The sequence below is a fragment of the Ursus americanus genome, chromosome 19 (genome assembly GCF_024610735.1).
Source record: "Ursus americanus isolate L20-20 chromosome 19, mUrsAme1.1.p, whole genome shotgun sequence".
NCBI classification, from domain to species: domain Eukaryota; kingdom Metazoa; phylum Chordata; class Mammalia; order Carnivora; family Ursidae; genus Ursus; species Ursus americanus.
The window spans coordinates 36,204,567-36,226,803 of NC_142145.1; the positions used below are offsets into that span (position 1 = coordinate 36,204,567).

A 22,237-nucleotide genomic window follows, 5' to 3' on the forward strand; every position below is an offset into this window, starting at 1 on the left:
CCTAATACTGTAAAATACTGACTCATACACATATGTATGTGTGTATATATGCTACAAAAGATTATTTTAAGATTGTCTCTTAGTTTGATGAGGCAAAGAAAACAAACTCAGTAGGAGTTTAGTTAAAAACAAAAACTTTTTTTTTTAAAGGTAGATGTCAAAGTGCTATTTAAAAAATACTTTTATATTAAATCAGTATTTTTTCCACTATAGTAAAAGTAGAAAGGAGGGGCGCCTGGGTAGCTCAGTCGTTAAGCGTCTGCCTTTGACTCAGGGCGTGATCCCAGCATTCTGGGATCGAGCCCCACATCAGGCTCCTCTGCTATGAGCCTGCTTCTTCCTCTCCCACTCCCCCTGCTTGTGTTCCCTCTCTCGCTGGCTGTCTCTGTCAAATAAATAAAATCTTTAAAAAAAAAAGTAGAAAGGAATAAAATTAAAGACCTCTTTTACCTTTTATAGGAGTGTGTGGGGTATGTGTATCAATTTTATACACACTTATAAAAATGGGTATATATGTACATACACACACACACATACATCTATATACATGTAATAGGTTGAATAATGACTGCAGCCCTCCCCCCCCCCCGAATTCACATCCACTTGAAATCTTAGCATATGATCTTATTGGGAAACAGTCTTTGCAGATGTAATTAGCTGGAAGTTATACTGGATTAGGGCCCTGGTGTCTTTCTAAGAAGGCCACGTGGAAAGAGACACACAGACAAGGAGGTCATGTGGTAACAGAGGCAGAGATTGGAGTGAGGCAGTAACAGGAACACACAGGGCCTCGAGACACGAAGAGTCAAAGAACGATTCCCCTTCAGAGCCTGAGAGGGAGCACAGCCCTTCCAACACCTTCATTTCAGACTTCTAGTCTTCACAACTCTGAGGGAATGAATTTCAAGCCGCCTAGTTTGTGGTAATAGTGTTACAGCAGCCCTGGAAAACCAATACAATACATATATACTTTGGTACTAGTCAGCTTGTTTCTCTTAACATTCTGTGAACATTTTTTTTTAAGATTTTATTTATTTACTTGAGAGAGCAAGCACAGAGAGGGAGAAGCAGAGTACCCACTGAGCAGAGAACCTGATGAGGGGCTCGATCCCAGGACCCTGGGATCATGACCTGAGCTGAAGGTAGACGCTTAACCGACTGAGCCACCCAGCGCCCCTGTGAACATTTTTCTATCTTCTTCATGTGTAATATTTGCACTACGTTTCATCGTGTAGGTAGATGTACCATAATGTACCAGATTCCACAATTTTTATAGTAGCATGTTTAATTCCAAGAACTTCCAGTTTGGTCATTTCTGCTTCTTCAGTTAATTATTACTTCAATACAACAGAACTGGTGGTCGTTTAATTGCTAATAATGACCAAATCATTGTTGGCTCACATAAAAAGACATGGACATTTTTTTACATTCTAGAATTCTTCAAGTGATGTTTGGCAAGGGTTCAGTTGTTTGTTAGACTCCTTAAAGCCAAATGGACATCATTGGTTCTGGGCTCCCGTTTTAACAGGAAAGAAAACAAGAAATCATCTTATATTAAAAAAAAAAAAAAAAAATCCTGTCCTTGGCCATCGTAAGCTAAGGGAACCACAGGATGTCCTGTCTAATGGTATTTGGCTTCCTTTCATGGAACAACCTCAATTAAAGCAAAAAGAACACACTCAATTCTCAAGTGATATCTGAGTGGCTGTGACCCACTCAGTCCCAACCAGAACACAGAAAATAATCATCTGTAACCTAGATTGCAAGACATTACTGCCATCATGGAAGCAGCAACTCATCCGGAATTTAGCCTGAAGATTTTGCAATAAGATGAATAAATGACAGATGAAGTAAGTTAAACTCACAAAATCTACTAGTAGACCTAGAGCATCTGGGAAATCATAAACGACCTTATATTTTACAGTATCTTTGAATTTTGAAACACACATGGTTAAGAAATTTGGCTTTCAGCTGCCAGAATTCTGGAAGCTAAACTTCCCCACTCTCTCAAAAATCACAAGGTCCCTTAGTTGATCCTTTCAGGTAAACCGAAGACCTTACTGGGTGTTAGCTTCCCAGTTTCTCAGTTCTACTTAAGCCAATTATTCCTTAGGCGTTTCCAGAAGTTAGGAGTCAAACTGGCAAAGACAAAGCTGCCAAATCAGAATGAGAATGCATTGACGAGAGTTGGGGGATGTTTGCCTTGAATTCACACACAGACACACTCTCTCTCTCCCTCCCTCCCTCCCTCCCTCGAAGTACCCTGGGCAAACTTTTTTTTTAAGTATGAAAATTGTTCCTTGTTACCTTTAAAGAAGAAAACATTTCTACACACATTTTCTTCCAACATAGGAGTGGAAAATTTGATCCAGCATTAAGGGGACACGCAATACAAAGAAAAAAGTATCTATGTAATTATTGGGTTCTTCTCCACAGAATTAAAAAAGCATCCCCTAGCTCTCAAGATGCCAAAGAAAACCTAGCTCTTAAATTTAACTCATTCATATGCAACTTTTAAAGCGGGTAGGGTGGTCATTTCCCCCCCTGAACTAGAAGAATGATCCTGTTATTTTACTTTTTAAAGATCTACTTTAATAGAATCATTGAATATATACTCACGGGGAGCTGGCCCTAACTGCTGGAAAAGGCACTGTAGGCGAAGACCATGTAGATCAACTATTTTTCCTGAGGGGTTTATATGGAGGTTAAGAACACAAGACCCATATCCATTAAAATCTCAGACAAGACTACATTACAGTATCCAGATTTTTTTAAACAGTCCTCTTGATAGGATAAAACATCTAATTTCAAAAAAACAGGCAACTGATTGCAGACACTTCACTCAAGATACACCAAAGGCCAATAAGCACCTAAGATACTTAACATCATTCGGCACCAGGAAAATAGTAATTAAAATTTCAATGAGATAGTTCTATACATCTGAAAGGATGGCCAAAGTTTAGAACACTGACAAGACCAAGTGCTGCCAAGGGTGTGAAGCAACTTTCCCACACACTGCTGGCAGGAACGTGAAGGCACAACCACTCTGGACCTTTGTTGTTTAAGTCTGACTCTATGACTCCATCATTTCCCCTCCTAGGTATTTACCCCAGGGAAATGAAAACATCTATTCCCATAAAGACTAGTGCGTCAAAATTCATAGAAGTTTTATTCATACTTGCTAAGAACTGGAAACAACCCAAATGTTCATCAACTGGTGAATGATACGCAAAATATGGTACAGCCACACAACGGCTGACCACTCAGCAACAAAGAGGGACGACCTGCGGATAAACCCAATCTGGATGAATCTCGAGATGATGCTGAGTAAAAGTCAGACCCCGAAGAGCACAATCGGTTTGGTTCCACCTACATCCAACACGACCTGCTGCACGGGGACCACGTAAGCAAGCAGCACGTGTGACGAAGTGAGGCAGTGGTTACCTGGGGCTGTGGACAAGGAGCACCGGGCATCTGCGGGGAGTGAGGGCTTCAAGGGCATATAAGCTGCCAAACTTCACTGCATCCTACGCTCTAAACGGATGCAGTTGACTGTTCGTAAGCTAATCCTTCATCGAGTTGATAGAGGGGAAAAGGCTATGGTGTAATCTCTTTGAAGTTTTCTGCAGATTCCATTTGGACTTTTAACTAACATCCGCTGCATGCCAGCTATCGTGCCAGGGACTGAGGCCACAGAGATCACAAGAGGATTATGGACGAAGGCTGACAGAGTAGACTGGAACTCCAAATGCTAGCGGACGTGATAGAAGGCCTTTACTTTGCACCAGTCACAACTTGGTATGCTCTATATTCCACCGTTCATTTAAATCCCATTAAGAACTCCGTGAGGTCAGTGCTATTTTTTTTTTAAAGATTTTATTTGAGAGAGAGAGAAAGAGAGTGCGTGCACGCACGCACGAGTAGGACCGTGGGATCATGACGTTAGCCGAAGGCAGATGCTTAACCAACTGAGCCACCCAGGCGTCCCAGGTTGGTGCTATTATTATTTCCATTTGCACAGAAGGAAAATGAGGCTTCAGAGGTTAAAAAATTTGCCCTAGATCAGATAGTAACAAAGGGGTGGCGCTGGCATGGAGAGCCCATCTCTCGCCAGAGCCCAAGCTTTGGCCCGTGACACCTCCCTGCTTCTCCAAGCAGCAACCTGGGACTCAGAGACCTCAACTGGTCTTCACATGGAGTAGGAGCTGAGGTGCTGGGTGGTGCAGGCCACCTTCTCGGTCCCGTCCACGTTCTGAGCTGGAGGTGAGGTAGCAGTGACACACTCACCACGCAGCTGGAAATAGGTTCGTTGTTATTCACGCCGACACCTTTCAGTCAGTGTTATGACCATGCTATCCGCCGTCAGAAATCCTAGGGGGAGAAGATCTGGCTTCTCAAACACCAAACCTGCTTTTCAACTAACTGTGCATCGCTAGCCGCCCTACTAGGGGATCTTGTAAAGACTTACAGGTCCCCATTCCCTCTGCCATCACCCCCTGCCTAGGTGGCGGATGGCCCTCATCTCTTTCTCCCCCACCCCCCTCCCGCCTCCAGGAGGGCTAGTGTTAGAGGGGCTGATTTACTCTGCTCCCAGACAGGGGAAGAGAGGGAGCAAGGAAGGATGGCAGGCAGGTTGGCACACCCACCTGGGAAGCCCCTCCCTGCTGCACCCTCTAAGCACCCCCTCTCCCGCATCCTCCTTTGCTAGCAAGACATTCAGCCCACAAGCTCCACAAGCTTTCTATTTCACGGTTATTGATGGTGAGCAGGTCCCTATAGCTGGGATCATGCATTCAAAGCTCCCCTTTTGTTTGTTCTTAATTGGTCAGTCTCCATGGGGATTCACTCAGCCTTCACCCAGACTGGTGGGTGAGGGGGCTGGAGCAGGCAGGGACTGTGAATGCAGATGTCTGGTTTCCTGCCGGCGGCGTGGCACTATCGCAGGGGTCACATTAAGGCCAGATATTGCTCAAAAACTTCCAGAAGGTAGGAGGCTGGACTAAGAGCAGGGGAGGCCAGAGGACCACAGCAGAGTGGCTACAAAAATGGCCGGGACACGTAACCTCCAGCTTTAGGGCCTGCACGGCACCTGATGCGCAGGGCAGGTGCTCCAACGAGAAGGAAACAAATTCAAAGAGGGGATCGAGAAAGAAATCTCACAGAGGACTGGATTATTTTGCAGTTAGTACGATATCCACAGAGCATACTAAGCAGGCTGGACACATCACAGATCAACACAGGCGGCGGCTCCAGGGCACCCGGGAGAAAATGAAACAAAATCCGGACTATGGGTTGCTGTGAGTGCAGCCTCTCAGGGCAGACGCTGGAGGGGCACGTTTCATTTGTGACCTGCGACGTTGTTTTAATCGAAGAGTAGTACCCGCATTAGGCCAATCTTTAGTATCATCCACATGACCTCAGTAAGTCCTTGAGTATGTGGAGAAGCTTCCCAGCATACTTGAGCATGTAAACCTCGTGGTTAAACTTAAAACTAATTTTTTAAAGTCGTGCTACTAAAGTGTTAAATGAACCACCACGACTAGGCGATCCATTTACATAATGCCAGTTAAAAAAAAACAACAAAAAGGTACACATGGACTTAACTAATTCCCACCATTATTAGATTATATATTTAGTTTCTCCGTGCACATCAAGTAAATGGGAATATATGTTCTCACTTTCATTTTTGCATAATAGCATACTGTACTATTTTTAACCTAGTGACAGTCAATGCAATGGTCGTAAATATCTGGGGATCACAAGAGAGAAGCCTTTTACTCTTCTCAAGGGCCTTCCTGTCAGGGTGAAGGAACTTGACCATGCAGGGCACTCAGCAATGCTCAGACTTGTGCCTCGTGGCTGCGTGAAAACGTACATTCAGAGGACACACGTACTCAGTTTCCATGTACATGCTCCACTTCCGAAAGCTCTGAAAATTACAGGACTAATACCTGCACCACTGCTGGGTATTAGGACAATAATCACAAAATTACTTTATCGGAGTCAGGTGTGGGTCTCCCCCCTTCCCAGACGCCTCCCATCAAGTACTGTTCCTGACACCCCAGGGGCTTTTCCAGGGGGAGCTGTGCATTCTGTACCCCTGCACTCTGGGAGCCCAGCTGTGGGGCCTGGCATACAGAAGGAACACCAGTAAGGCTGCTGAAAGAATAGAGACCTTAAGTGACTGTGGGAATTTGGGCTTAGATCTCCATTACTGTGTAAAATCCAGAAGTGCGAATTTAAAAAGCTACATTAGCAACAACTTGAAAACATGTTTTGGTATTTCAAAAAAACAAAAAGGAAATAGATGTAGTGGGGGGTGGAGCCCACTTTAGTAGCTTCCCTTTCTCCTGATTTGTTGACCCCCAAATGCAAACCCTGCAAGGAATGGAAGGAGTGGGGGCTCTTAAATAAAGGGATACTAGTATTTATAATCAGAGTAAAACTGTGACCCTGAGAAAACCTCCCTGACATGTTCATGCCTCTGGCAAATTTTGACAAGTTACCTCTCAGGGCTTTCCCAGGATAGGCTGACACTAAATAAAAAATTAATGTCTTTAAAGCAAAGCAAAACAAAAACAAATAGTACTCCTAAGGGGAAAAAAAATGGGATCACAGAAATCTAAGGAAGAGCACTGGAAGAGAATTTCAGGCTTATGCAACAACAAACACTGGCCATAAGCTCCGGGACCAATTCTCTACAATAGATCACAAGTTTTATAGATTTCTTTCAACGCACACCATGTATTTTTAACTCCTACTTCTCTCTCTCAAATCTCCTGCCCTTTTCCTCTTCTGTCCCAAGTCATGGCCAAAATCTGATTCTTTTGACATACTTTCCCTCCTGAACCAAGTCAGGTCTGAAAATAACAAAGACTGAGCTCTAGCTGTATTTTCTTTAAATTACACAAAGGACAGCGTCACTAAGAGGAACCATCAACTTCACTATCCTATGTATATACCACCACCTTCTACTCTTTTAGAAACAAAAAAATCATGCCTGAAGAAGAAAGTTTGTCCTGGTTCAAGTGAGCAAAATTCTAATTAGCCAGGGGAGATCTGACACTGAAAACGTACAAGTATTTTTTTTTAGTAACCTACTAAGAAATTATTTCTTGGTGGCCTATAAAACTCTGTTTAACCTTTACCCCACTATTTATTTTCATTAAAATAAACGATCACCTTCAGGGATGCTTTTTTTTTTTTTTTAAAGATTTTATTTGTTTATTCGACAGAGATAGAGACAGCCAGCGAGAGAGGGAACACAAGCAGAGGGAGTAGGAGAGGAAGAAGCAGGCTCATAGCAGAAGAGCCTGATGTGGGGCTCAATCCCATAACGCAGGGATCATGCCCTGAGCTGAAGGCAGACGCTTAACCGCTGTGCCACCCAGGCGCCCTCAGGGATGCTTTTTAACAAAAACATATTTAGGAGAAATTTCTTTGATTATGCTATAGGGTTAAAAAAAAAGGTGTGTAATTTCAGTTTTTGCTTATGTGAATTATAGGTTTCCAGTTTGAAAGAATTCTCTCAAAATATAAATTCCAAGGGGCCCCAATACTGAGATAAACAATCAGAATTTTAAAGTGAACTAAGAAACAAGGTTCAGGGTGCTGGGTGGCTCAGTCGGTTAAGCATCTGCCTTCAGCTCAGGTCATGATCCCAGGGTCCTAGGATCGAGCCCCACATCGGGCTCCCTGCTCAGAGGGGAGTCTGCTTCTCCCTCTCCCTTTGCTGCTGCTGTTCTCGCTCTGTCAAATAAATAAATAAAATCTTAAAAGAAACAAGGTTCATAGGATACTGATAGGGATGTGTGTGGAGTGTTATAAGGGCTGCTGGAATAGTGCGTAAGATACTAGAGGAGTAGGACACAGCCAATTTAGTTCAGAGGCTGAGAGCTGAATGACAGCCTAAAGTCAGGAAGATTGAAACTCTAACTATATATATTTTTTTCTAACATATTTCATTATGAAAAAAGGTAGTTTTCACAGGAGAGGAACAAGCCAATTTTTCCTCTGAAGTGAAATGGACAAAATTTCAAGGTAAACAAATCTACTCAATCCAGATTCAACTGTCTTCTCCAGAACCTGCCATCAAGGGGATCACCTGCTAGCCGTGTAAAGAATTGGCACCACAGCCATATGGAGCGCTCCAGGAAGCTGCATCAGAGTTACGTCTGTACATTTTATGGCGTTACACGACTCAGAAGGATCCTTCACAATGAAGTATCATACGCCCTGCTTCTCAGTTTAGAAGGATTGGAAGACTGTAAGCTCTATACACTAGCCGCCTCCTGAAGTTCTATAGCTAATTATGAAGTGGGCTCCTGCAAATACAGAAGCCACCGTCTGACCTAAGAGCCAGCCCTGTTACAGGGTGAAGCTGCATTGATTGCTTCTACTCAGGGAGAGAAGACGCAAACCAGGAAACATCTGCCTAGATCTCTATGGTAGGGCTGGAGAATGCTCTCATGGCAAATCAAGTATTCTCTGGTAACTCTGGCCCTCCAGGGTGGGGCACTGGAAGACTCCCATTTTCTTTTCAACTCCCATTTTGAATCAGGACATAAATTCCAGCATGCACTTCTGTTTTCATTATGCTGTTTTTCAATTAATGAGCTTTCAGTGGCCTTCAGTTTTCAAGTTCTGACTACCCTGCCTGTCTTTCAATGCCCCGGCTTTATTTATCTTCCACTGCTGCCCAACACGCACTTTGCCAGGCCAGTGAAAACTGATTCTAAAGCCTATACTCTTTTCACCAAAATGTTTGGTTTTCCACATTGTTTAGCTTCCTATAGCAAACTGGCTTTGGGGGCATCTTTTTCTTCTTTGAGCCACTGTGGACTGAGGAAACGCAAAGCACTTTTGCTATTAGACCAAACCAAATACTCACAACAAGGTAAATCTGTTACAAAAGGAGTTGCTTATACACCTGACTTTGCTGGAACTCAAGGTCCTCATGGGGCATCCAGCACACACCTTGGCCAGAGTAGACTCTGAAAAACTTGTCAAATTCTCTAAACCAAATGGAATACTTAGATTAGCCCCAATACATCCCCCTCCGTTAATCTAAAGGGGTCCTTACCAATACAGAAATGATAGGGCAGATGGAAGCCAACCTCTTAATTCAGAGGACCATCTCAAGCCACTGTTCTGCTAAGATAGCCCACTGTAAAAAGATACAACCAGTGACAAACACTGCTGAGGAGGGGTGGGCATCTCAGCACATGTGCCCAGAACAAACCCTTAACAGAAGTTCTGACAAAGGACCAGGAGAAGAAGTTAAAAATTAGGCACCTAATAAGCATCGGGCAATCCTTTGATTTTTACAAATACAAAGAAAAATAATAAAGACAAAAATCGCCATTTTTAGAAACAGCAGCAAACCTAGATGATACTAATATGTACGTAACAGACAAGTGAAGTTAGACTTCCCCAGTCTGCAGCTGCTGACCTAGGGAGCAAGGATCTGAAACCCACAATCTGGTCAAAGTAAGCCAGTTACAACAGCCTCTGTTAAAGGGGACACGCGTTCACAACTGTCTTTTATACACACACAATATTTCTTTTTGTTTTTCTTAAGAGTTCGTTTTTCAAAACCGGCAAAGTTGGGTGGGAGAGCCAAAGTCTTAGGCTTAAGTTTTAGTTTTGCCTTTCTTTACAGCCCGTTTCCTGGGGCCAAGTTGGTTTGGGGTTTTGTTTTGGGGTTTTTTTTTTGTTTAAGTTTTTTAGTATTCAGAAACATATGCTACTGTAGTCGCATGTTCAAACACCCATGTGGAAATAGTCCCCTGGACTTATACATTCATTCTTAAAAGACTGGAGTATGCAAACAAAGATACAGTGGGCAGAGGGCCAGTTAATAAATCTCATTTCCTACTAGCATCTGCATGAAACAGAGCCGTAGGGAGTAGCCTCTCCAGGGAGAGCCAGAGCCCGACTCATTCGCTCTGTGAATTAAACAGTGTTATCACCTCAGATGGCCCACAACACATTTACTTTTTAAGCAGCTCTTAAAATATATGGATTTCTAGTGCTCGTAAATGCAATGAGGAAGCTGGGTCCAAGAAGGCAATCACACAGTAGTGGACATGAACAGTAGAAACATCTATACGGCCCTGCTGAGCCATTTTTGCACTGGCTCCTTTCGACTGAAATTACTACTGGAGGGATAATTTCCTAAAGGTAACTTGCTCTTCTAATCAAAGCTCACATGGGTCTCAATAACAGTGCACCACCCTCTAATCCGGGCCGAAAAAATGGGCTCGGTTTACACAAAGAGATACCTGGAGTAAGATATCTGGGTCATGAACCATATTTGAACCCTTCCCTATAAACAATCTAGTGCAAATGTCAGGACAAGAAGGTTGTTTGCTGGAGAGAGTGGCCACATGACATTACTAGAAAGAACGGTGCTGTTCCCTAGGTGCCCTCTTCTCTCCTCACCTGTGCTACCTTTTGGCCTGGAGCTCCTGGAAGAGTCCCCTTTCAGTAATAACCACATTCTTCTTCTATCTATACAGATCTTTTAAGAAAGTCTTTGTTTTAAATGTTTGAAGTTAACCTCACAATGACTTTGTAAGAATGCAATGAGATAATCTTAGGTGTCATGGGCAACTATAGAAAATGAGACCAAAGGTAAAGGACCTGCTGGAATCCTACCTACAAGTCTGCAAAGGAATCAGGAAGAGAGTTCCCTCTGATCGTCCCAGGGCTCTGGGCTGACCCCTCCATGGGACTCAAAGTGAACTCTACAGCACATGTCATTTTTGAGGGTTATAATGAACCCACCACCAAAGCAAAATTTTTTTGGTTAAATTTCTCTATTTGGGCTTTCACAGTACCTTCCAAGTTTCCTCAGCAATTAAATGGCAATATTATTCCAGCCTCAGGATGCCAAAATAATTATGGAACACTTCTTGGATAGAAACATGTCTCACATTTTTCCTTCCCCTATGCCCCTTCAAAAAACTAAGTGGGAGTTATACTACATTGGCCATCCACTTTGAAAGCAAAGCAGACCAAAGAAAACATAAGGTTCATCTGTCTCAGCATACACCCTTTGTATAATACAATACCAGTACAACTTTGGAGGATTCCTTCTTCATTTAACCTATGACACTTCCCACTATGGTGTCCAGTAATCCTATTACATAAAATACAAACGCAATAATGCTCTTACTGACTTAAGAATTTCTCCAGTCAGGTCTTTTCTTTAAATTCAGCTGTGTTTTTTTTTTTTTTTCTTTCTTTCATATAATTTCAGGTAACATTACAGGGACTCAGAAAACAAACTGGAAATAATTTAGGAAATGAAAATAACTTAGAATGAATTGAAAAGATAACAAAGCTTTTACTTTAAAGCAATATTTTATCACCAAAAGGTAGCATTTAACCTTTCCAACCAAGTCATTTTCCACTGCCATTTCAAGTTTTTTCATATGACTAATAAAACCCAACTAGGCAACTTCCTTTGGCCTATGTGGTAAAATTCGAACTCTGTCTTAAAAGCAACTGCTACTTACGTGGCAGAGATTAAATCACTGAAGAAATGAGGGCTTCAAATTTACTACCTATATGAACAGTTTAAATAAGTGAGGTTTAAAAAGCAACTCGGGATTTTGGTTTTTGTTTTTAAATTCTATTTTAGGCTTTGGAATGTTCACAGAGAAAGGTGGATGAATAAGGGAGAGAAGGGACCCAATGTTCCAATCACAAGGATCTCCAAAAGGAGAGTCCCAGACGTTGTGGACCAATTTTGGTTTATATTAAGAGAATAACAAGCGCTTGGACTCTCCAAGGATGCCATGTCAACATATTAGTTGGAACCATAAGGCATGAGATTTTGGTGACCTCATGGGCACAGCCAAAATTAACTCCAAGTATTTATGTAACTGCCAGAGATGACAGGGCAAAGGTTGCTTATAAATTTTTCTTTTTGAGTCAGCAAATAGGGTTTCTTTGCTCGGAGAGAGAGGAAGTTGGGTACTTTGGGTCCTATTTTATAAATATGTCATATTTACACACACTGAATATTCTACCCACAATACCAGCTGAGTGTTTAGATGAAGGCATTAAAAAAAAAAAAAAAAGACTTATTTCCTGTTGCTCACTAGCTGAGAGGATGCGCTTTAGAGGTATGTGTGCTCTGCCCCCAAGCAAAAGCATTGTTAGTGGTTATCAAGGTAACATTTAAAAATAACTACCCCAGTACAAAAGAACTTCAGAGGAAATATGAGGGAAGCTATCAGTCTCCCCTCAAGTCTGGCCTTGAGCTGCACTAGACTCTAGCTGCATTCTCCATTACATTGTTATCCTTATCAAACAATGCAAACAATTTTAATGAGCTTATCTACTAGAACATATTGCCAGATATGCTAATGTAAAAATGATGCCAACTATACAGACCGACTCATTAATCAAAAAGCTCACAATACAATGACCAAGATCAGTCCCATCCTCAAATCAGACCTCGGCAAAATAGCAGGAATTACCTTCCTACTGTTTAAAGAAGGGCGGGCTTCCCCACCCATGCGGAGGCTATAAACTCCAAGAAAATGCCTAACGGCGCCCGGTTTTCCTCAGGTCCACTGCAGTCCAGTCTCTTTCTAATAAACCATGGGTTCTATGGAGAAAATTTTGGTGAATGTCTGACACCGTGACCTCTGCTGTCAATCCTTGCACCAATCAGCGAGCAGAATTCTTACAAAGCTCCATCAATCTGGCGGTTTAACATCACAGACTGCAGCTTAATCTAGAGGATTCCATCTTTCCTGCACACACACCAGGGCAGGCGCAAACATTTTTCTCGCCATCCTCCTGTTCCCTGCCTTTCGGCACAGCCTATCCAATGGTTCCTTTAAAATCTAGAGGAAAGGAAGTGCTACAGCCTGTCTCCCTTTGGAAAGGGGGAAAAAATGCTTGCATTTTTATCAGTGTGGAAAGAAGGAGATAGAAGGAGACCCCTCGCAGGCAGCAAACCTATTCACAAAATGCTCTCCATCTGCATTCGCGAAGCCTCAATGCATAGCCAACATGACACATGGAAACAGACAGCAAATGATCACAAGCGCCCTGGCGAACGCACGTCTGCAGCCCGGTCCCGGCGCAGTGTCCGCTCCATTATATAACGGGCCGGATTTCCGCGCGCCCCCGCCGAGCTCCCCCGCCCGGCGCCGCTCCCGGTGCCAGCCCCATTACCTGTAGGAACGCTCCCCGCGCACTGTGTGCTTCCGGAAAGGAATGATGGTCCCGTTATCCTGGATGATGTCGTTGTTGTTCTCGCCATTTGGGGACAGGGTTTGGGTCGGACCAGGCATTGGCGCACTCCCGAGGAAGGGAACAAACCGCGGCGGGCTGGCTGGTGAGGAAGGTGGCTGCGTCTCGTCTTCCCGCTCGCCTGCTCCTCGCGCAGACCGTGCCTGCCTGCCGCCTGCTCGCTGGCTCCCTTCTCCCCGCTCGGCTCCCGCCCCGCCCTCCTGCGTCCCGCCCTCCCGGCTGCTGACGTCAAAGCGCCGGCAGCAGCACCGGGTCACGTGGCCGGGCCCGTCACCATAGCAACCCGCTAACTCATCACCTCGCCTCAATTCGCACAGGGCCGAGGCGTGACCATGCCAGCAGCTCCAGGCAGGCACCGGGGCAGGCCTACATCTGGCATGTAAAACCCCAGGCCACCCCCAGCCCCCCTCGCAGACTGGCCTCGTCTGAAAACCAGCTCTTCCTCTAACCATTTCCTTTCCGACCCATGCTCCAACTGCAGCTGTGTACACAAAAGAACGATTCAGGCAGAGGGGTGTGGGAGACCCTTTAACTCCTTCAATACCAAGTTCCTATAGCATTCAACTTAAACTCGGTCTGGTCGCAAAAAAATATACAAAGATCTGGTGGCCTGCTCCAGAAAATGTACCAGACCAAGGGGGTTCAGATTTCCGGCTTCCTCCGCCTTTCTCTCAACAGCAGCGACCTCCTCCTCAAAAGAAACCCCAAACCTGAAAACCTAACAGGAAGCTGTATTTCCTTCTACTCAGTGTAGACTTGACTTTAATAATCTGAAGATTAAAGATTGCAAATGAAGAGATTTTCTACAGATAAGAATCCTCAAAGGGCTTTTTAAAAAAATTATTTAAAAAAAATAGTCACCATTTTAGAACATCATGGTTACCTAAGACTCCCCCAATTCAAATTCTTCAACTGCCTCTTGATACAGATAATTAACTCCTGGTCATTTATTTTATTTTCATTTGAATTAAACCAGTCAACACTCAATTTAGTATTTGGAAGCTCTCAACATTCTAGCTGTTCTGTATCATTGCAGTGTAGTTTTCAAATACATTGGCCACTAGACAGGTACTATTAGCATCATCCCTATTTTAAAATGAGTAAACTGGTGAGATTAAGTAACTTGCTCAAGGTCACAGAGCTAGGAAGTGGTGAACTGGAACATCAAAATGACATGCGCTTTTCAATGGGATTGGACAGTACTGATCTCTATTTAATGTGAGCTCATAAATATAGATCAAGGTAAGAATCAAGTACTTTATGTACACTCTCAACATGACCACTGTGAAAAGAGCTGTGAACAGAATTGCTAGTACTAGGCAAAGACGATGGATTAGATTATAAACTCTCGACAGACCCCAGATACGTCCATTGCTTTCCCCCAGAGAGAAGATTCTCTGCTTATCAAGGATTCTCTGCTTATCAAAAGTGGTCTCCAACCTTTTGTGGGGTGAAAAGGGAAGAACTGGGGTATAAAAGACAGCATTACTATATGCAGCAGCGAGTACAAGGCTATACGGCTTTTCCCTTCACATCCCTGTGTGGTTTATCAGCTTTATCATTTTGTGGTATAGATATTAAAAAGCAAAAAACAAAACAAAAAAACCCCAGAAAACCAACCTTGTCATTCCTGACAATTCTCCAGCCTATCTCCCTGGTAATAAGTTATTTCTGGCATCAAGCTTCTAGAATTAGAATCAAATAGTTCACAACCCAGATGGTAATGATAATCTTAAATAAGGGGGCCTTTTTTTTTTTCTATTTTGTATTCTTCTTTTGGGCATCTTAGTAATTTTATTTTTCTGCCTTTCCAATGGACTTGTAGTGTACAAGTTGATTTTTTAATCCATATCTCAGTTTACATGAGATTCCCCCCCACCACCATATAGTAAGGATCTACTTCAGACCTAAGACTTGCAAACTACACAGATAAATATAAGTAAAAGATACTCTGCACGCTGAACTAAAGAGGCTTGGGAGTGTAGTCATCACTAGGAAGACCTACAGTTCCTCTTACTATTTCTGTTACTGGCCCCACGGTTGTCCATTTCCTTACTAATTTGTTCCCTTTCACAAAAGCTTCCCCTTTCTTTGGGGATGGTCTGAAGGTGAAAAGCACAGTCTTCCAATCAAGTGTTTAATGTTTTCAGAGTACATCCTCTCATTTTGGGTTCTTTAGTACCACTTACTTCTCCATGATCTCATATTTAAATAATATGTATGACATAACTGGTGTTACCACGGGGACTAAATTTGTCAGAATTTGAATGTATAGCTCATTGGCTATATCAACTTATTTTGTGAATATAATACTCCCACTGTTTCCACGCTGCTCATGAAGGAGATGATTATGGCCAAGAACTTGGGTTGAGGGGAGGGGTAGTGAGTCAGGTGAAAGAGGTTATCTAAGAGTCCCTGTAAATCTTCCTCTAAGACTGCTATGAGCCATGTTACTATCAAGGGACCCAGACAGCTCCAGAGACCTATGATTACCCTCTGAGACACTGGGGTAACCGGGGTAATACTTTGAAACTACTAAACAGAGGTGTTTTCATTCCTTTCCCTATAAATCAAGTAGGCTGGCAGCCATTCTACTGTTTAGCCCTAGGGAAAAGAGAGGGCAAATTCCACTTTGTGAAGGAGGATGTAGGATACAGGGAAGGTGCGGAAAAGGCAGGAACGGGGAGGAAAGAATCTACCCCTTCCAAATCCGATTGAATGAAGGAAGGAGATGAAAGGAGGAAAGAGCAGGTACCCAAAAGGAGATGTTAGAGGAGTTTGGCTTTGTTCTCAGCCATAGGGACTTACTTTGACCTCCTTTCCCATTTGAGACTCTGAGAAATAACCACCTCAAGGAGCATCTCCCCAATACCTCCCTCCCCAATTGGGCAAGGTAAGCCCCAGCACAATAAAGACTAAAATCAGCGGCTTAGTATGGTTAGGCAGAAGGGTTAGGGAGAGGGAAGGGTATCTAAAAAACTGAACAGTCACCCAAGAATTGGAGCTTTTCAAACACGGTGGCAATTGCGAGAGGCTGCAATTCTAAGAATTGGCAAGTTTAAAACCATTTGTTTCCCCACCTCTCAGCAGGGTGAGGACAGTCACATAGATCAATTATAGAAAAAATATTGGTGCTAAAGCATCTATGAACATCTGATTCTGGATTAAGGTTTTGTCTGATGCACATAGGTATTCCCAAAATAAAATATATGCAGACCATACATACAACTGCCCTGTGGAAAATGGCTCCTCTCATCATGCATTACGATGGGGCTCTGGAGCCAGGCACACTGAGGTCCCCTGCTTGTTTCACCGCACGCTGGCTGAGACCTGAGCAAGTTACTCCGCATCTTCAAGATTTGGCTGCTTCACTTTCCTCACCTAGAAAGTAGGTGTAGTGATACTGGTTTCATACGGTTGCTGTGGAGATTAAGTTACAGAATATATTTAAGGCAGTTAACACGGTGTCTGGCATATGACAAACCTTCTTTAGTGGTAAATGTTATTTTAAAACAACATGTAAGGCATACTCTTGTGTATTAGAAGCTGGTACAATAAGAAAAGAAGTCCCAGGCTCAGTTCTCGAGGAACTGATAGGGTTGTAGTGAGCAAGATAAAAACACCAGCAATTACAATATAACATAAGGCTGTAATAATGGCACCATATAGGCTGATGTGGGCCCAAAGAAGATGAGCACCTAATTCAGAAAGGAAATTAGGAAGTGGGTCTGAAAAGTTCCCCCAAGGAAATATCACCTAAGCCTAATGAATAATAATTATAACCTTTTTTGTTCACTTCCTATGTGCAAGATAGAATATAAGATCCTTCAGGGTAGGAGCTCCAACTATCTTGTTCACTGCTATCTCTGCAGCTCCTAGAATGGAACCTAGAAGCCAGTAGGCACTAAATGAATACATAATTCATTCAGTTACTCAACAAATACCTAATTTGAGTCTCAAAAGAATCCTAATGACAAAATTGAGGCAAAAAAGAAGAAAAGCACTTGTCCAGTATTGGACATCGGGTTTTCTTGGCCCCAAAGTTCTGATGCTCATCCATTAGGCTGTGTGGCATTTAGAATAGAAACGATAGTGTAGTGGGAAGGTAAAGGATTTCTCAAGCAGATATACTTAGGTACACAGGTAGGAAAGGATGTGAGGTTTCTGGGAAACAGCAATTTGTTTAGTATGGACCAAGAGCAGGGTACACAGTGGCAGGACATAGGGCAAGGACCACGTACGGAACAGTGCCAGGGCCCAGCTAAGGAGCTTGATCTTCATTCTGAAGGTGTTTTAGAACCATGGAGTGCTTTAGGGAGAGATATTAATGGTGAAATTTGCATATCACAAAGATCCGATGCTGGTAGTGGTGTGGAGAATATATCAGAGAAGACTAAAATGAGTCCGTGATGAAGGCCTAAAACTCAAACAGTGGCCAAGGGGCTGTAGAAGAAAACACAGATCTGAGCTCTTCAGAGGGTCTAACGGTTAGGATTTTCTGATTAACTGGATGTGGGCAGCATCATTGATGGAGGTTATGGGTGGGTAGTAAAGGAGAAAGACATTTCAAATAAATCTCAAGTTTATGGCTTGGGTGACCAAGTGGATAATGGTATCATTCATCAAGCTAGGAAACACAGATTGAATTGCCCTTCTGGAAGAAAGGTTCTCAATGTGTTAGACATAGAGAAGTACTTCTAGGATATCTGAGTGGTGAGAACGAGCAGTTACAGGGCTTCACACATAGCCGGTGTTCATTAAATATTTGACTTAGGGAATATATGGGTCCTTGAATTTATTTGGTATGTTCGACTTGGAGATACATAGGATTTGGAGGAAATTATCTCATGGGTGATAATTGAAGTTGTGGGTTTGGGTACCCTCAGAAAGAGAAGGCTTGGCATGGAACTTTCAAGAAGCCCAGTGATACAAGACAAGCCTGCAAAGAAAGACTGAGGAGGATTTTTGCCTGATGGGGCAAATCAAAGAAGGAATGGTTTTGCTCTACCCAAGGGAGACAAGTTTCAGAGAGAGGTCTCTCAGGCCAAACGTGACGAAGTTTGAATCCTATAAGGGCAGAGGATGGTTTCCTGGATTTGGTGAGGTGTTCTCAAAGATATTTTTAAGAGGTTGGATTTCAGATCAGACCCCATCAATGATTTCTGAAGAAAATAAATATTCAAGTAGGGAGAACTGTAATTCTCTGCAAAATCACTCATATTCTGACTAAGCCAAGATCTTCAAGGAAGGAGGAGATATTAAATCAAGGTTCATACATAGTATCAGCAACAAAATCAGTAAGTATTTGTACTGAAAAAAAGTTCCTGGCAATACTGAAGGGGCCAATATGTTCATTAATGAGCACCTGTCAGGCACCAGATGAACTGACCTGACCCTTCTTCTGAGCTCCCGTTCTAGTGGGGCCAGGATCCCCACCCCCCCCCAAGGTAAAAACAAATATTTAAAATGCATGTTTGGAGAGCAAGATTACTAAGGCAGACCCAGAGGACACAGAGCCATGAGAGCAACAAGAAAAAAGGGAAACCATCAGATGTCTCAACACACAGGTCCACTCAAGGAAGATGGAACTGGGCACCAACACAGATTTTTAATTTTCAGAGTTCCTAGGTTATAGCACAATCACGTTTCTCTGGAGACCTCAGCCAGTGAGCACCACCAAAGTCATTGTCTCTCTATGGCCCCGACATGTGAAGTTCATCTAGAACAGGGATTTTGTATTATCTTGGATTTGAGAAATCCAGGAGACGATAGCAACAAAGATAGGAAATCATTAGCCAGGAAGGTATGTTAATCCTGATGCCATCCCAGAAGGCCCTACTCATCACAAATGCCGTTCCAGGTGAAAACGTGTTCACTGAAGCTGATAATCGCTGCTGTCAAAGGCATTCACAGCTGTCACACCACTTTAGACGGGGGCTTCCTTAGATTGCTATCACCTCTGATTGCAGACGGGATTCCACTTAGCAGTCACATCGCTGCCCTGGGACAAGTAATTTCTCCCATATTTTCCAGTAGAGAATGGCAGGGACAGGTGATCAATCAATGGCTTAAACTATGCTCTGCATCCAAAATGATAGCAGCTAAGTAAATATACAATTGGCCAGCCAGTGTGCTGGCCCTGACATTGCATCGGTGGCGTAGAAATGTCTTTGGGATTGGTTCTTGTTCTGTTCACTGCTTTTAACCCCAAGGCATAGCAGATTTTATTAGTTCTTTCTTTAGATCTGATGAGAATTTTAGGATATGTAGATGCCTCCTGGTTTTTAGTAATAGCATTTTACCTAAAATTGGTGAATTTCCCACCACAGGAAGCCCCCTTCAAGGTCAACCTAAAAGGTGTGCTCATCCATGATTGACCTTGAGATTACTTATCCTTGTAGATTACTTATCAGCCATATTTATAGCTATGCTGATACGTTCAGGCAGAATTTTTCAAGTGTCCTCCGTATCTGCTAGTAAAATAGCCAGGCTTCTGTAATGTCAAGACACAGAACATGCCACTGCCTAGGATGTGTGTGTGTGCTAGAATTTTCTAATTTGCTTTTCCTTGGATTTTCTCAAGCTTGGACTTAATTTTGTGGAATAATTCATAGAACATGATGGGAATGCAATTTAAAAACACTCAGAGCATTATGATTTCTGTAATCATTCAATCAAACCTGTGCTATGTGAGGTTTCAGTCTATTAAATACAAATGTGCTTTTGAATTATACCAGCTGGCTGAATTTAAGAGCCTTAATATGTTTTCCATAAGAATACAAAGTGATAAATGTTAATTGAAGAATGTATTAAGTATCACCGAAATATAGAAAATAAAGTAACCATGCCTGGGGAAACAGGAAACGCTTCACCAAAGCAATGGTATTTGTATCAGGGCTTAATCATTCAATAAATATTTATAGAGCACTTACTATGTACCAGGAACAATTCTAAGCACCGGAAATACAGAAATTGACAAAATAGACCAGATTCCCTGCCCTCATGGAACTTCCACTTGAATGAATGGGTACCTCATGGGGTAGAGGAGTAGTCAGAAGAGAGGAGCTCAGAAAGGGAACAGAGGGACCAGAAGGCACAGGGCTCGGAATGGCCATTGTAAAGAGTTTGACTTAAAACCCAAGTTAGAAACCATTTATTTGTAGAAGTGTTAGCAGCATCTACTGACAGAGATGTGGAATTTTCACAATCACAACAATAGCAATACAACACCTAACATTTATTCAATCCTTTTTAATGGGCCAAGTGCTATGCTTTAATAGAGTAGGTATTTGAGTCCTCAGAAACTTATAAGGAGTGATTTTAAATCTCCCTTGTCAGAGGAGGTAAGTAGTTAAAAATAACTTAGCCTGATCACCAGCCAGGAAGTGGCAAAGCTGGGCAGGAACGTACCTGCCACGTGTCAGTCGTCATTCTTATTCACTAACAACAGCCTGCCTTCTAAAACCTGGGTGTAAGAATGCAGAATCTAAGGTTGGGGAATAGCAGGGATGAGACATCAGACATCAGAAGGACGTGGAGGCAAGAGACTGTAGACTGCTGCCCCGAAGGCAATTAATTCGGTTGGGGGCAGGGAGGGAAAGCGAGGACAAGACTGAAGACAAGGGCAACCAGGAAGGGATGGGAAGCTGTATAAAAAAGCACTATCCATGGGACTAAGGGATTGGAAGAAGTGGAAGGATAGGAACTGAAAATTATGGGCAAGGAAAAGACTGAGGCGGGGGAGGCGGGTAGAGAGGAAGAGATACCAGGACTTGGGGGTTAGCAGTATATATGATTAATACACAAAAATAATTTTCTTACCCTTATTGATAGTAATCAACTTTTTCCCCCCTGAATAAAGCTCAGCTATCAATGCCCATTTCTTTGATATCTTCTGGAGGGGAGAGAAGACCATAGGCACTTTTTTTTTGGTACTTGTTTCTAAAGTTAAAATCTGCTTTCATTTTCACTATGCCAAGATTGTTGTAATTCAACCATCCAGCTATAGACATGCTTATTTGAGGGCTCTTATGGAAATGTGTCTGAGCCCAAGTTCATGAAATTCCTTCATTTCCTTCCCCTATTTTGTTTCCATGTTTCAACTGAGCGCATCTTGTTGAACTGACAGGGTAGGACAATTGAAAAAGGACAAAAGGCATCTTGGGCTCAACTGGGTGGCAAGAGAAATGAAGAGACTGTGGGTACCATTAACAAATAATCTTTCAGAAGTCTCAGAAGCTTTCAAGAGAGGATTTCCTTAGAGCTCCCAAAGGTCAACTAAGCCATTTCGTCTTATTTGACTTTGATAGTAAGAAGTTCGAACTGAGAGAAGGGGCTCACTAATACAAATTGGAAGCCAGAAGGCAGGGTATATGGGTGCTGAAGAGACAGTTCACACAGGTACCAGTGGCCTTCAGAGTTTCAGAGCTGCCTAGAACTCAGGCCACCAATGACAACCAGAGACACTGAGAGGGTGGATTTTCCGGAGCCGGGGGCTGCTCTGTCAAGTCTGGTGTACATGGCACCATGTAGCTCACTGACGTCTCCGCTACAGCGTGTCAGGGGAACATGAGGCCAGCAGCTGGGAAGCAGTGTGAGTAATGGAGGAGAAATTCCCCAATTTCTGACCTCATCCAAATAAAATTTTTAAGAAGAAAATTAAAGAAGCTAGTTCATTAAAAAAAAAAAAAAAAGCAACTGGAAATCATGAAGACTAAGTTCCTATCAGAAATGGTTTAATTAGAGCCTATATTTTGTTTATTCAAGAGCTTATAAGGCCAAGTACCTTCATGTCCTCAATTCACATTCACTGAACATCTACAGAACAGGAACATGTAGGGTCCAACTACAGAGTATAGCACGTGAAGACAAAGGGTCACCTTCAACTAGCTTCCATCTAACTTCTATATGAAGTTATAAAAATTCTTAGGAAATACAAGAGGATCTTAGTCTCAACAACATA

The 22,237-nt window shown here is 42.8% G+C and overlaps 1 protein-coding gene across 4 annotated transcripts in view; it reads right to left on the bottom strand.

Annotated features, from left to right (window-relative positions):
- The window catches only part of MAPRE2 (microtubule associated protein RP/EB family member 2), a 149,525-nt gene that overhangs the window by 79,511 nt on the left and 47,777 nt on the right, over positions 1–22,237 (bottom strand). The window contains exon 1 of one of the 4 annotated variants that reach the window (XM_045777885.2): positions 13,198–13,466. The exons of the other annotated variants lie outside the window; for them this stretch is intronic. Coding sequence (XP_045633841.1) covers positions 13,198–13,316 — 119 coding nt within the window. The 5' untranslated portion in view covers positions 13,317–13,466. Of the gene's footprint in view, positions 1–13,197; positions 13,467–22,237 lie in introns of those variants that run through there. 4 annotated transcript variants of the gene reach the window in all.